The sequence below is a fragment of the Nannospalax galili genome, unplaced genomic scaffold, assembly GCF_000622305.1.
Source record: "Nannospalax galili isolate Female #2095 unplaced genomic scaffold, S.galili_v1.0 scaffold529, whole genome shotgun sequence".
Classification (NCBI taxonomy): domain Eukaryota; kingdom Metazoa; phylum Chordata; class Mammalia; order Rodentia; family Spalacidae; genus Nannospalax; species Nannospalax galili.
In genome coordinates this window covers 1,179,766-1,195,434 of record NW_008360309.1, presented here as the reverse complement: position 1 = coordinate 1,195,434, position 15,669 = coordinate 1,179,766, and the positions used below count along the sequence as shown (strand labels likewise).

General features: G+C 49.6%; 1 protein-coding gene across 2 annotated transcripts; it reads left to right on the top strand.

Moving 5' to 3' along the window:
• Positions 1 to 2,675: 2,675 nt before the first annotated feature.
• Kxd1 (KxDL motif containing 1) lies at positions 2,676 to 15,155 on the top strand. 2 transcript variants are annotated; one of them, XM_008824540.3, is made up of 5 exons: positions 2,676 to 2,801; positions 7,620 to 7,744; positions 10,736 to 10,888; positions 13,379 to 13,425; positions 14,294 to 15,155. In XM_008824540.3, exons 2-5 carry the CDS (start codon positions 7,644 to 7,646, stop codon positions 14,521 to 14,523), a joined length of 531 nt encoding a protein of 176 aa, XP_008822762.1. In that variant the 5' UTR covers positions 2,676 to 2,801; positions 7,620 to 7,643; the 3' UTR covers positions 14,524 to 15,155. The 2 variants fall into 2 exon arrangements, with proteins under 2 accessions (XP_008822762.1, XP_029415274.1); XM_029559414.1 differs by lacking the exon at positions 2,676 to 2,801 and adding an exon at positions 2,828 to 3,203.
• The last annotated feature ends 514 nt before the right edge of the window (positions 15,156 to 15,669 follow it).

Here is a 15,669-nt window from a genome sequence, read left to right as displayed (position 1 = left end):
TTTTGAAAAAGAGTAAAAATAAATTGGTTTATCTGGGCCAACTGTATGGTCTTAAACACCCAAAAGGAAAGTATAACCAAAAGTTAAAGGGATCAGTATAATTCTTCAAGAGTCCATGTGTATAGCTAAAGGCTTCATAATAAGAAACAATGCCAGACAGGAAATACCTTTCTTTGAGTTGCTGGCCAGGGTGGCCCAAGAGACTCCCAGACAGTAACCCAGCATAAAACTGGGAAAATAAACAGCAGACCCTGCCCCGACCCGCGGAGCAACAGCGTGGGGCACCGAGACTGAACCTGGAGGAATGAATAGACAGCGGGTACGAAGAAATGGAGACAAGACAGTATTCTGATCAAGTCTCATTTACTGAGCAATCACACAGTGTTAATATAGTAAAGCGGAGGGTGGGGGAAGGTAAAGGGTGGAGAGAAGGCGGGGGGACTGGAAGGCAGTAAGGCCCTGCTGGGGAATTTCTACTACAGTCATGAGCCCTGATGGTTTCACAAGATAAGGAAGTAAAATGTAGAAAAAAATCAGGGCAAGAAAAACATGTTTTTACAAGGCCACCTGGTTGTTTCAAACTGGGGCAGGGGTACACTTAAGGCTTGGCCTCCAACAGGGCAGACTTGGAAGGCTAAGGTACAGGAGAGTGCACATGGCTTGGAGGGTTAGAAAATGCATGCCTCGATGCATTTTCTAGCTTGGACTGCTGATAGCAGGTAGAAGCGGTGGGCTGGGGAAAATGCACACACCAGAATATGGATCCTGGTTTCTATACCTCACTCTTCAAACAGGCCTTCCCCACATCACAGGACATCTTGAGGTACTCAAACTACAATACTCAGAAACCAGGTGAGGTGTTCCAAAACTGCAATCCCAGCACCTGGAAACTGAGGTTAGTTTCAGATGAGCCTGGCTCTACAGTGAGTTTCAGGTGACCCAGGTGATGCTATCTCAAAACCAGAAAGAAGGCCCAGCATGTTGATGCACACCTTTAATCCTAGCACTCAGGAGGCCAAAACAGGCTAATATGTGAAATGGAGGCCACCTAGGATATATAAGGAGTCTCAAGTCAACTGGTGCTCCCAGACAGACCGTTTCAAAACAAAACAAAACCAACCCCTAAAGACACTCCTGTCACCTCAGTAAGTAGAGGCAGGAAGACCAGGAGTTTAAGGTAGTATCTGGCCACATAGCAGGATAGAGGCCAGCCCTCTTTTTACATTTCCGAAGGCTAGATTTTGTGACTCATTGCCTGTTATCCAAGCATTTGGGAGGCTGAGACAGGATAATCAGGAGTTAAGGTTCTCTTTGGCTACTTACGAGTTGGAAGCCAGCTTGTGCTACATGAGTCCCTGTCTCAAACAACAAAAAAATTAGGAGTGGGGTGGATTTTGGAGGAGTTAGGGAGAGGAGTGGGGGTTGGTGGTAAATAAGATTAAAATACATTGTATGGGGCTGGAGAGAAAGCTTAGTGGTTAAGAGTCCATCCTCTTGCAGAGGACCCCAAGTTCAGCTCTAGCTCTCATGTCATATGGCTCACAATTGCCTGTAACTCCAGCTTCAGGGAATCAGACACCTCTGGCCTTGGAGGATACCTGCAGTCATGTGCACATACCCACAAAGATGCACATATACATAATTTTAAAAATCTTTTAAAAATTTTATTCATGCCGAGCGTGGTGGCACACGCCTGTAGTCCCAGCACTTGGGAGGCAGCGGCAGGGGGGATCTCTGCGAGTTCAAGGCCAGCCTGGTCTACATAGTGAGTTCCAGGCCTGCTGGGGCTACAGGGAGACCAATATATATATTTTAATCTGTTGAGAATTTTGCACATGAATACAATGTTTTGTTTTTTTATAAATACAATTTTTTTGGTCTTTTTTTAGAGACAGGGTCTCCCTGTAGCTCCAGCTGGCCTGGTGCTATTTAGACCAGGCTGGCCATGAACTCATAGAGATCCGCCTGCCTCTCCCTCCCAATTGCTAGAATTAAAAGCATGCGCCACCACGCCTGATGATATTTTTATTTTATTTTATTATTTATTTTTCATTTAATTTTTCTTTTTGGTTTTTTTTTTTTTTTTTTTTTTTGTGAGACAGGGTCTTCATATTTTAGCTGGGCATGGTAGCTCACGTCTTTAATCCCAGCACTTGGGAGGCAGAGGCAGGAGGATCTCTGTGAGATCAAAGCAAGCCCTGTCTAGGTAGGTCTACAGTGAATTCCAGGTCAGCGGTTACAGGGAGACCCTGTCTCAAAAAAACCAAAATAATGATAGAATAGATAGATAGATTAGATAGGTAGATAGGTAGGTAGGTAGATAGATAGATGATAGATATAGATGATAGATTAGATAGATATAGATGATAGATTAGATAGGACAGATAGATCAGATAGATAGATAGATAGATAGATAGATAGATGATAGATAAATTTAAAAAAAATTAGTAGCCTGGATGAATCTGAACCCAGCCTGGAAAGCAGCTCACGGAAGTATATAGGGCTTTGAAGAAGTGCCTGCAGACGCTAGGCCTCAGCATCAAACTCTGGGCAATGGGAAGTGTCTTTCTGCCTTCCCACTTCCCGGTTGCTTTGCAGAGACTCGGATGGAACACAGAGCATGCACACAAGTTACTGGAGTGACTAGCCTCTCGGTCCCGCCCCTTCCCGTCCTGCTTTTACGCACGCTCGTTCGCGCTTCACGCCGAAGGGGCTCCGCGCGCTCGCACGGACGCTACGTGATGACGTAGGGCGGTGCGGGCTCTATCCCGGAAGCGCGAGCCAGGCCGCCAGATGTGCAGGTGCCGAGGCCAGAGATGCCGGGGCGGGTCGGGCCGGGTGGGGACCGCGGGGCTGCGGGAGGCCGCTGGCTGTGCCATGGCGGGAAGGGCAGGCACATCCGGGCTTTGTAGCCCAGCCGGCCCAGTTCTCCCGGCCCCGAGGCCGGGCACGGGTGGATAAGGCTGTGAACTCAAGTTCCGTGACGGTCGGCCGGTGGCGGGATCCCTGGGCTGCGCGAGCCTCAGTTTTCCCTCTCGGAGAGGCGGGGCCTCAGTGCAAGTTTGAGCCCCGCCCCAGCCGTGTTGTTTTTTCCGAGTTTGGGTAACGGAGGGCAATTCAGATGCAACGGTGGCGACTCTGCGCCCAGTTTGTTGCCTAGAGGCGCAAGCATCATTCTGTCTGCCTGTTCCCTGGGCGATAAGGTTGGCCTCGAATTACTGGGGGAGAGTATTTATTTATTTATTTATTTATTTATTTATTTATTATTTGAGATAGTAGCCCACACTGGCTTCAATTAAGACAGTGTTATTTATTTATTTATTTATTTACTTATTTATTTATTTGTTATGTTACTGGGTACAGTCTCCCTGAAGCCCCAGCTGGCCTGGCACTCATTATGTAGACCAGGCTGGTCTGGCCTTACAGAGATAGACTTGCTTCTGCCTCCCCAGTGCTGGGATTAAAGGCATGCACCACCATGCCTGGCATTTTAAAATTTATTTTATTTTTGGTCTTTTTGAGACAGGGTCTCCCTGTAGCCCCAGCTGTCCTGAAACTCACTGTGTAGACCAGGCTGGCCTTGAACTCACAGAGATACACCTGCCTCTGCCTCCCGAGTGCTGGGATTAAAGGCATGTGCCACCATGCCCCGCCATTTTTTTATTTTTTGAGACAGGGCTTCATGTAGCTCAGATTGACTTGGAATTCCCAATAATCTTACTGCGTCAACCCGAGCTATCACAGTCCTCCCTCTTCAGTTCCCACAGTGTTGAGCTAACAGGCAGGCACTACTATGCTCAACTTTTTGAGTCTGGTCACCTGTATTCCAGGCTGGGGTCAAAAGCACTATGTAACTGAAGATGGCTTTGAAATTACTTATCCTCCTGCCTTTACTTCCTAAGTGCTGGGGTCACAAAGGTGCACCACACAACTGGTATATCCTGTGCTGAGGAAGGAATACAGGGCTTCATGCATGCTTTAGGCAGGGGCTTTACCAACTGAGCTGAGCCCCAGCTGAGGAGCAATATCTTGATCTAGAACCATATCTCTAAGTCTAGGTTTTGCAACTGTTTATGCAGATTGTTTACTTCTGACCTCGTGACCCTGCCCTTTCACTACATGACTTTTTAGTCTCTTCCCTTTCTTTAAAAAACATTCTTTTGTAAAATATGTGTATGGGTGTTTTGCCTACATATATGTAAGTGCACCTGTGCATACAATGCCTGTGGAGGCCAGAAGAGGGCGTTGGAACTGGAGTTACAGGTGGTTGTTATCTGCCATGTGGTTGATGGGAATCAAACCCTGGTCCTCTGCAAGAGCAGCCAGTGCTCTTAACCACACTGAGCCATCTCTCCAGCCCCTCCTGTGTGAATCTTGATGAATGCTTAACCGGTCTTTCTCAGCCAAGTCATTTCAGGATGCTGGGGTTTTCTTGAACACTCTATAAGGATTGTTGTTGTTCCTGGGCCTTGGCTTAGGGAGGGAAGCTCCACTCTCAGGGCAGAGTGAGGATATCTGTCTTCCCAGGGGAGCTGGGAGGCAGAGCTGCTGGGAACTGCAGGCCATCTGGGTCCTGGCTGAGTCTGCCAGTGCCTATAATTCTTGGCTTTAATTTGCTAATAAAAAAAATATAGCTAGCTTCAGCGCTGAGTGTTATGATTGGTTTTTGAGACCAGAATTCAGTGTAGACCAGTCTGGCTTGGAGGCCCTAGCCTGACATGCTTTTTTTTTTTTAACTTTAAAAATTTTTTAATTTATTTTATGTGTATGCATGTATTGCCTGCATGTAGGTAAGTGCACCTGTGTTGTGCAGTGCTGGCAGAGGTCAGAAGAGGCTGTTGGATCCCCTGGGACTGGAGTTATGAATAGCTGTTAGCTGCCATGTGGGTGCTGGGATTCAAACCCAGGTCTTCGAAAGAACAACCAGTGTTTTTTTTCATTTGTTTGTTTTGTTTTTTAATTTTTTTTTTTTAGTGTATTGTCTGTATGTATGTGTGGAAGTGCATGTGAAGGGCAGAGGACACCTTTTGGGAGTCTCTTTACCATGTGAGTCCTAGGGATCATATCAAAGTGATCAAAATCATTTTGTCAGGCATGGCAGGACACCCCTCTGCCTGCTGAGCCCTCTCACTAGCCCCTAGCCTTGTTCAGAGCTGAGTTTGCAAACTTGTGTTTTGAGTATGTCTGTGCTGTGTGGAGGTCAGAGGACAACCCCAGGTGTCTTGTCACCTACCACCTTATTTGTGACAGGATGTTGGCCCATGAGCTTCAGGGATTCTCCTGTCTCTGCCTATCTTGCCTAGGGGAGCTGGGATTCTAGACAGGAATACTGTGCCTGGCTTCATTTGGGTTATTAGGACTCTAACTCAGGTCCTCACCCTTGCATGGCAGATACTTTACCCACTTGTTTATCTGACCTAATCACAGTCCTGGGAGCTGTTCTAGGCTGGGCTCTGGAGTCAGAAACAGCTGTGCTCTCTCAGGTTACATGACTGATGGGGTTGATGACAAATGGAACTTTTTTTTTTTTTTTTTTAGGTCTTTTTGAGACAGGGTCTCCCTGTAGCCCCAGCTGTCCTGGAACTCACTGTGTAGATCAGGCTCGCCTTGAACTCAGAGATCCACCTGCCACTGCCTACTGAGTGCTGGGATTAAAGGCGTGCGCCACCACACCAGCAACAAATGGAACTTTTGATAAACTGATTAACTAAAATCCAGTAGAGAAGGCCAAGGGCCAGGTGTGATGCGCATGTCCACCTATTGTCCAACGTTCAGGAGGTGGAGATGAGAGGATCAGCAGTTCAAGGTTGTCCTCAGCTACATAGTTAGTTGCAAGCTAGCCTGGGCTACCTGAGACCCACTGTCTCAGAGGCCAGACATGGTGCACAGGCCTTTAATCCCAGCACTCAGTAGGCAGAAGCAGATGGATCGCTGAGTCGGTGGCCAGCCTAGTCTATATAGTGTGTTCCAGGCCAGCCAGGGCTACATAGTGAGGCCCTGTCTCTAAAAAAAGTGGGTGGGAGGGGATAACTCACTTGATAAAGAACTTGCCTTGGTCTTGAGGACCCAAGGTTCGACCCCTAACCCTACATAAAAAACTGGGCTCAGTAGCAGCCTACACCTATTATGCCAGCACTGGTGAGATGGAAGCAGAGATAGGCAGAGCCCTTGAAGCTTGTGGGCCAGCTAACCTAACCCACATGATGAAGTTGCAGGCTAGCGAGACCCTGCCTCAGAAAAAAGGGAGTGTGGAACTGAGAGATGACTCAAAAGTTAAGAGCACTGACTGCTTTTGCAGAGGACCCAGGTTTGGTTCACAGCACCCACATGGTGGCTAACAACCATCTGTAACTCCAGCTCCAGGGGATTCAATGCCCTCTTCTGGCCTCCACAGTCATTTCTTGTGCTTATGTACATGTAGACAAAACACTCATACACATAAATAATTTTAAAGTTAATAAAAAAGCTAGGCATAGTGGTGCACGTTTTTAATCCAAGCACTCTGTGGACATAGGCCGGTGTATCTCTGTGAGATTGAGGCTAGCCTAGTCTTCATAACAAGTTCCAGGCCAGCTGGGGTTACAGAGAGACCTTGGCTCAAAAAAACTAAAGAAAAAAATTTTATTGTTTTTATTTTATGTATATGTTTTGCCTGCATATATGTAAGTGCACCAATGTGTGTACAGTGCCCATAGAGGCCAGAAGAGGGAGTCAGATTCCCTAGAACTGGAGTTACAGTTGTTAGCTGAAATGTAGTGGGACTGGGAACTGAACCCAGGTCTTCAGGAAGAACAGCCAAGTGTTCTTAACCCTGAGCCATCTCTTCAGCCCGCAGGGGGGGAAAATCTTGAAAGAATAAAAGCAAATGGAGGAAGACCCCAGAGGGTCAGTACTCAAGGTTGTCCTTACATGCCTGTACCCACACATCCACCCTTTCATGTAAGCACACACATCACAGACAAGAACAAAATGCCCTATAGGGGACCAGTGAGATGGCTCAGTGGTACTGAGATGCTTGCCACTAAGCCTGAAGACCTGAGTTCTCTCACTGAGACCCACACGGTGGAGGCAGGGAACTGATTTTTGCAAGTTGTCCTCTGACCTCCACTATGATGCTGTGGCACCCGTGTGTGTGTGTGTGTGTGTGCGCATACACACACACAACAGTAATCTAAAAATAAACAAACTTGGGAGGAGAGCCTCTGACAGGATGCCGGTGGCAGCTTTGCAGTATCTATGGAAGACATAGCATGGGGAGCAGTAACACAACCCCATCTGTGTATGTGAAAGGGGCTGGTTTTTGGGCTTGTGACCAGTAGGAAACATGGAGGTGGTAGAGTGAGGTCTCACTCTATAGTCCAGGGTGCCATGGAAACTCCATCTTCCCATCTTAGCCTATGTAATGCTGGGATTGCAAGTGTGTGCTGGGCTCTTTCCACCTATATGGTGTGGGGGATGGGCCCCAGAGCCTCATGATCTCCTTTAGTTTCCCAAACACCCCACATTCCCAGCCTGGGTATCCTGAGGTTCTTCAGGTGGTGTCTCCTGTAGGGCCATGATGGGGTCAGACTGAGGTCCCCACCTGCCCCACTACTGACCTGAGTGCTTGGTCATTTCAGACAGCGGAGGTGGCGGAGAAAGAGATGGATACCCCGGATTCGGCCTCAAGAGTCTTCTGTGGCCGCTTCCTCAGCATGGTGAATGCCGATGATGTCAACGCCATCATCCTGGCCCAGAAGAACATGTGAGCCTGGCCTGGGATGAGTGGGAAAAAAGGAAGCCTGGCTCACCCTGCACCCCAGGCCAGGGCAGTGATAAAATGAAGGAAAGTCATTCCTAGCCCTGGAACCAGTTCCTTCCTGGCCTGAAATCCAGGCCTTGACATGGGCAGCAGGTCTTGGGAACCATCCTGCAGCTGTTACATCTTGGCAGGGGCCAAGTAGCTCCTGTCCCCCAGCTGGGGCTAGGCACAGCTGGAGGCATCAGCAAGCTTAGGCTGGCTTCCTGGCAGCCTTGGGACATCAGAGCCTCTGAGCTCAGACTGGGTATGCATTGTGCCTGGAACTTCCTGGGAACTCTGGGGGTGCATTTCTCCCTTCCTAGGACAACCTTACTCTAATTCCAGCTGGGCTTGGCATGAAAAGCAGGTATGGGGCTGCAGTGTGACTCAGTGGTGAGTGCTTGCCAAGCGTGCTCCTAGTCGTGGTGGGTTGGTTCCAATGGATGGCACTCCCCAGCCCCTTGTTCCTGACAGCACAGGCTTCGTTTTGTGTGTGTGTGTGTGTGTACACATGCAATGCACTTCCTCAAATGGAGGTCAGAGGTTGATGTTGGATGTTTTCCTCCATGACTCTCCACATTATTTTATTTTTTTGTTTATTTCTGAGACAGGGTTACTGGGACTTACTTTGTAGACCAGGCTGGCCTCGACCTCCCAAATGTTGGGATTAAAGGTGTATCCAGCTCTACCTCGGTTGTTTTTTTTGTCTTTTTGAGACAGGGCCTCCCTGTAGCCACAGCTAGCCTGGAACTTGCAATGTAGATCAGGCTGGCCTTGAACTCACAGAGATCCACCTGCCTCTGCCTCCCTAGTGCTGGGATTAAAGGCTGTGCCACCACGCCCAGGCTTTACCTTGTTTTTGAGGTAGGGTCTGCATGTGTCCACCTTTCTTTTGTAGGTTCTGAGGCTCAAACTCAGGTCCACAGACCTTCAGAGCCATCACTCTATCACTGAGCCATCTTCCCAGCCCCCCCACCCCACCCTTTTTTTCTGAGACATGGTTCCTCCATAGCCCCAGCTGGCCTGGAACTCACTATGTACACCAGGCTGGCCTTGAACTCACAGAGATCTGCCTGCCTTTGCGTCCACAGTGTAGGGATAAAATGTTGCACCATCATGCCTGGTCCTCCCTCTCTTTGAGACAAGGTTTCTTTCTGTAGCTGAGGCTGGCCTCAAACTTGCAGCAGTTGTTCTCTCTCTGCCTCCATGGGCAGCAGCTGCCATGCCCAGTTTAGTGCTCATTTCTCTATCATGTTCTCTTGCCCTCTGCTGGGTGTCCAAGGTATTTGGGTCTTAGAAATCCTCATCTGTTTCCTGGCTCTGGCATGAGGGCTTGTGTGTGGGGGGAGGGGTGGAATGGGCCTCAGATTCACTGCTCAACACATCCCACAGATTTTATGCATGTTCCATACAGTCTCTCCACTGAGTCACACTCCAACCCTTGCTCCTGGTTGTTTCTCTCATTCTCGTTCTCTCTCTCTTTCTCTATTGCTCTCTCTCATTGTTGTCTTTTTTTGAGACAGGGTCTCCCTGCAGCCCCAGCTGGCCTGGAACTTGCTATGTAGACCAGGCTAATGGAGATCTGCCTGCCTCTGCCTCCGGAATGCCAGGATTAAAGGCATGCACCATCATGCCCACTTTTTTCTTTTTAACTCTTGAATTTTTGCCTGTTTATTATATCTATTGATTTGTATGTATGTGTGTTTGTGCATGCGTGTGTAGGTGTATGCATGTATGTGCCACAAGTGGCGGTGAGGACAGCTTTCAGGAGTCAGTTCTCTCCTTCTACCATATGAGCTTCAGGGATCAAACTCAAGTGGGCGTTTTTTTTTTTTTTTCTTTTTGAGAAGAGTCTCATGTAGACCAGGTTGGCCTTAAACTGACTCTTTAGCCAAGGCTTACCTTGAACTCCTAGTAATTGTCATCCTGCTTCTGCCTCCCCAGCTCCAGGATTGCAAGTGTGCACAGGCCCAGCTCCTCTCTCGTGCTTCTTTAGGTCAGATTTGAATCTGGCCCTGTAAACTCCCAAAACAGCAACAAAACCAAATAAGGATATAAGAACCTCCTGGCCCTAGGAGTCATGGCTGAGATTGAGGACGAATTTGTGGCTCATGGACTCCAACAGGAGCAGAGGGTCTGCTTGGGGGTGGTGTGGCTCTGAGCTTCCCACGCTCTGACAAAATGCACAAGATCATCAGCTTAAAAGAGGGAAGGGTTTTACTGGCTCAGGTTTCAGTCCATCTTTCATGGCTGTTGCCATGACAAAGCAGGGGAGGAGGGAGCTGGGGTCCCCGAATTTCTTTGGAGGGCATACTCCCAGTGTTCCAGCAGGCCACACCTCCAAGTTTCTGCTGCCACAGGCTGGGGGATAGATAGGTCTTTAGTACCTTTGTGGGACATTTAATTTTATTTATTTTTATTTTATGTATATATGTGTTTTGCCTGCATGTGTGTAAGTGCACCATGTATGTGCAGTGCCTGCAGAGACCAGAAGAGGGCATTGGATCCCCTGGAACTGGAGTTACAGGTGGTGGTTAGCTACCATGTAGGTTCTGGGAACTGAACCCAGATCTGAAAGAGCAGCCAGTGCTCTTAACTGCTGAGCCGTCTCTTCAGCCCCTGGGGGACATTTAAATCTGAACCTTGTGACTGGGCGTAGTGGCATGTGCTAGATGCTAGAGGATTAATGTAAGTTTGAGGTCACCCTTGACTATGGAGTAAGTCAAGACCAGGCACACGACTACCTAGCAAGAGCCTGTCTGAAGAAGCGAAAAGCAAACTCTGAAAGAGCTAAGTGGAGCAGAGGGTGTGGCCAAGTGGGGCATTTAGTGGTGAATAGGAGTTAGTGGCTAGCACAGTAAACAATTCTCTGGCCTCTCACTATTGCTCAGCTCTGGCTGTGGCCTGGGGCACCTGGGCCTCAGGCAGGGGCTCATGCCCTCTCACTGTCCCTAGGCTGGACCGCTTCGAGAAGACAAATGAGATGCTCCTGAATTTCAACAATTTGTCAAGTGTGAGGCTGCAGCAGATGAGCGAACGCTTCCTGCACCATACACGCACCTTGGTAGACATGAAGCGGGACCTGGACAGCATCTTCCGCCGGATCAGGTGGGACTCGAAGGCCTCAGACTCTGCCCCTCAGGGATCCCCCCACCAGCACCTTCACTGGCCTTTATTTAGGCCATCCTTTGATACCACACCCCTCAAACAGCAGGTCCTAAGAACCCACAAGTTTCCTGCCCTGGGCCCCCTTCACTGGCCTCTGTCACCTGGGTCCTTAAGGTAGCTCTGCCCTCCACTCTGAGACCCAACCCATTCTCTCCTAAAAGCTGCCCTTTGGCTTCAATCCCTTCAGGACCTGCTCTCCCCTGAGACCTCCCCTCTTCATAGGCCTTTCCCCTTTGAGGTTCCCTCTCCCTCCCTGCTCTCTGAGGCCCCTCCTCCTTCTACTACTCAGTATTCTGGTATTCTGGTTATTTTGTAAGGCTCCATTGCTCACTGAGGTATCCTGAAAAGATAGACGCTCTGGGGAAATAATCTGGAAATTGTTTTGAATTTCCATTTTATTTTCTGGCTATGTTGCATAGCTTGGACTTGCCAAAGCAGCAATGATGGCTGGGATGCTGACAGAGAATCTGGTTCCATCCCTAGTTGGTCAGGGTTCCCAGGCTGGCTCTGTGCTCAGGCACCAGACCGCTAAACACTCCCAGTGCCCCCACAGCCTCAGCCGCTGCTGCTGTATGTACAGCTGTGGCCCCTGTCCCAGCCCCGGATAGCCAGGACCACCAGTGTGTAGGGAGTGCAGTTCTTCTGTCTCAAACCTACTGACCTCTAGAGCCAGGTGTCTCAAACCTGCTGATCTCCAGAGCTGGGTGCAGGATTAAGGGAAACAGGTTTATGTTTTGTTTTGTTTTGGTCTTGGTCTTTTTGAGATGGGGTCTCCCTATAACCCCAGCTGGCCTGGAACTCACTGTGTAGACCAGACTGGCCGTGAATACACCTGCCTCTGCCTCCCAAGTGCTAGGATTAAAGGCATGCACCACCATGCCCTGCCATAGGCAACAGGTTTAACTGAGCAAGCTCTACACAGGAATCCTGAGACAGACTTGACAAGCCCTTTTCTTTTCTTTTTTGAGAGAGGGTCTCCCTGTAGCCATAGCTGGCCTGAAACTTGCTATGTAGACCAGGGTGGCCTCAATCTCATAGAGATCCACCTGCCTCTGTCTCCCAAATGCTGGGATTAAAGGCATGTGTCATCATGCCCAGCTGGATAAGCCCTTTCTAATTATTTTTCTTGTTTGTTTGAGGCAGGGTCTCATGTAGCCCAGGCTGACCTTACACTCACTATGTAGCTGAGGATGACTTTGAACCCCTGATCTTACTGCTTCTACCTCCTTAGTGCTGAGATGACAGGCACATACTACCACCCCATCTCTTATAATTCTTCATATAAGCATGTTTCTGGGGCACAACACCAGGCTGGCTGTGCAGGTGATGGGGGTAGGCAGGAACTCTGAGAGCTAATAGCCAGTTGCATGTGTCCCAACTCCCCAGGAAGGAAAGAGGTCAGTCACAGCTGGGGCCCAGCTGGGATGCTTGTTTCAGTGGCCCGCTGACTGTAGTCAGGCCAGGGCTGTGCCTTGAAGACCCCACTGCCATCCTCCATAAACATTTATGGTGCCTGACCTGAGGAAGGGCCAGCAGCAGCCAGTAGAGAGATGCTAAAGCCCCATGGTTTGGACACACCTTTGTGAACCCAGTACTCAGGCTGAGACTCTTAGAGTTGGACTTCAGGCCAGCAGGGACCACATGGGGAATTCAGGGCCAGACTGAAGTACGCAGCAAGACTCTCCCAAAAAGCCAAGTAAGAACCAGGGCGATGACTCAGTGTGACTGCTGATCAAGTGTGAGGGCTGAGGAAGACACCTCATGTTGACCTCTGGTTACACATGTGCATGCATAGTGCCCTACATGGGAACACAACACAAGCCAAATAGAAAAAATTCCAAAAGCAGCACAGTAGAGCACATCTGCCTCTTGTACGTACAGGTTTATGGGTGTCAGACTGTGGGTATAGCTGCCGAAGTCCCCAGCCTGCACCTTCTGCCTCCCCAGGGAGCCCCTGCCTAGGATAGAGGGGCACAGCTGGGAAGTTAGCCTAGGATGTGGCAGCCTAGGGTGGGTAGGAAGCTGCCCCCAGCTTGTGGGTAAGTAAGGTGACAGCAAGGTGGGTGGTATAGGTCTACTTGGGAGTTCTAGAGACAGACACATACAAGGAAACACATGAGACAGAGACAAAGGAGACAAAGATACAGAAAGCAAAACACAAGGCAGACAGAGACAGAGACAGACAGATACAAGACGCACCTGAACTAGTGCCTGGTACATATGAGTAATGAGTGAGTGTTAGCGATTTGAGACACATACAGAGAGACACCAGACAGAGACACAAGAGTCAAAGAAAGACATCAGAGACAGACAGATAGGCACAAGAGACAGAGGGTGACAGGCAGATCCTAGGGCCGCAGGACTCCTGAGGGTTAGCTCTGTAGTGCACTTGCCTGGTGGCTCATCCCTGCCTGTCCCCCCTTTCCACAGGACACTGAAGGGGAAGCTGGCCCGGCAGCACCCAGAGGCCTTCAGCCGTAAGTGTCTCAAGTGCCCATGTGCCCTCCACCCAGGGCTGCCTGCCGAAGGCCATCTGGGCAGCTGACCTAATCCCAGGCCCATGGCAGTGGCTGGAGAGGCCACTGGGGCAGTGAAGGCTGCAGTGTCTTCCTGGGGAGGTTGAAGGGATCAATGGTAACAGTTCTCATGTCACCCACAATTATCTGTGAGGTGGAGACTGAGCATCCCATTTCACAGAGGGGAAACTGAGTTCCACAGAGGAAGTGATGTTATCTGGGGGGTGACGTAAGAAAGGATGGGGAAAAATCAAGTTCACAGCTCTTGTGGCTGCAATACCACTTGTGACTCAACATTTCAGAGGGTCTTCACCAAGCCTGAGCATACCTCATCTGCTGAGTCATTTGCTGTATCTTCATCCCACTGAGATTTTTTGTATTGTTTTGAGACAGTGTCTCCTGTAACCCCAGCTGGCCTGGAGCTCACTATATAGAACAGGCTGGCCTTGATCCCACAGTTATCTGCTTGCCTCTGCCTCCCGAGTGTACACCACCACACCCTGCTTTGTTCTCAATTCTTAAGTTTTGAGACAGGTCACTTTGTAGCCCAGGCTGGCCTCAAACTCATTGCAATCCTTTTGCCTCAGCCTCCCAAGTGCTGAGAGGACTGTGGGCATGTGTACAGCAAGCTCAGCCTCACCCCGGAGCTTGAGTCTTAAGTCTTTCTCCATTGATGAGATGCCTCCCACCTGCCTAGGCCTCCTTCTCCCCTTCTATAAAGTGGGTCACACAATGCCCCCATGGGTGGAAGGACCATTAGGGCCCCACTCACAAGAGGTGCCTGATTCCTGCAAGGTGACTTGACCAGTCCCCTGGGCCTCCTTCCCAGACACCCCTGAGGCGTCCTTCCTGGAGGATGAAGATGAAGACCCCATCCCGCCCAGCATTACCACCACCATCGCCACCTCTGAGCAGAGCACGGGCTCCTGTGACACCAGCCCTGATACTGTCTCACCGTCCCTCAGCCCTGGCTTTGAGGATTTGTCCAACATGCGGCCTGGCTCCCCTGTCATCAACGGCCACAGCCAGATAGATGAGGAGGAGACCCAGGGCGAGTAGCCCCTCCCTCGAACCCCAGAAAGGTTCTTAGAGGTGGTGTCTGTCCCCAGGAGTCATGATTAGTCAGCTTTGCCGCTCCACTGACATCTGGAGCTCCTTCCTGAGGCAAAATCTCTAATTCCTGCTCCTACTCCCCTTAGAATGAGGCCCCTTCACCATGCCAGGACACCCACCCCAGTCAGGACTGTGGGGCTGGGAACAGGGATCTTTGCCAAGCTCAGCCTCAGGCTAGCTCTGAACAGTGCTTTTAAGGTTCCCTCAGACCAAAGCCAGATGTCCCCCATGTCCTTTTGGTGGGAAGTTTCAGTGTAGCTGAGACCCCAGTACTTTGTACTTGCTCATCCTGGTACCCCCTCCCTTTCGTGGAGTGCTTTTTCTTGTTATGTCATGGTTTCTGGGACAGGTAGATTTGACATGGAGGCAGGGCAAGCCTCTTATTCCTGAGCCTGGGGACTCCCTGTTTCTCTGAACAGAGCTGTGGACCCCAACAGTCCACCAGGCATCTCCTGGGGCCTCCACAGAGCTGGCCAAGTCACTTAGAAAACAGAGTTTAGTGGAATATTTTTGTACCCGATGTTTACAGATGTCGTTGGGAAGTTATCAATAAAAAGACTCTGTTATCAAAAAGGGAAGACTTGGCCTAGATGAGGCTGGCTTCTGTCTTTGCGTCTCAAAGCCCAGAACACAGCAAGTTCTGATCTTAGCCAGACATCGCTGCCAGAGCTGGCAGCCAAACTCTAGACACGATTGCCACTGGTTAGACCTCACAGCACCTGTGCTGGGGGGACGACCTTGAGGCCAGTCCTCACCCTCCACCTTGCATGAAATGGTCTCTTATTCCCTGCTGACTACACAGGTTTGCTGGTGACATGGAGTGCTCTGACTCCATCCTGACAAAGCACTGCGACTGCAGACTCACGTTACTGTGTGTGGCTTTTATGTGGGTTCAGGGGATTGGAACTCTGGTCTTCAGGCTTGCATGGCAAGTGCTTTACCCACTGAACCATCTTACCAGTCCTGGAGTAACGGTTTTATTTTTATTATTTTACTTTATGAGCATGAGTGTCTTGCTTGCATGTAAGTGCACCTTTTTCATGTAATGCCACAAAGATCAGAAGAGGGCATTGGCTCCCCATAGGTTATTAG

Coding starts and splice junctions, on each gene's coding strand:
- Kxd1 (XM_008824540.3), top strand. CDS start 7,644: ATGGATACCCCGGATTCGGCCTCAAGAGTCTTCTGTGGCCGCTTCCTC. Junction 7,745..10,735: donor ATCCTGGCCCAGAAGAACAT/GTGAGCCTGGCC, acceptor CACTGTCCCTAG/GCTGGACCGCTTCGAGAAGA. Junction 13,426..14,293: donor GCACCCAGAGGCCTTCAGCC/GTAAGTGTCTCA, acceptor CCTCCTTCCCAG/ACACCCCTGAGGCGTCCTTC.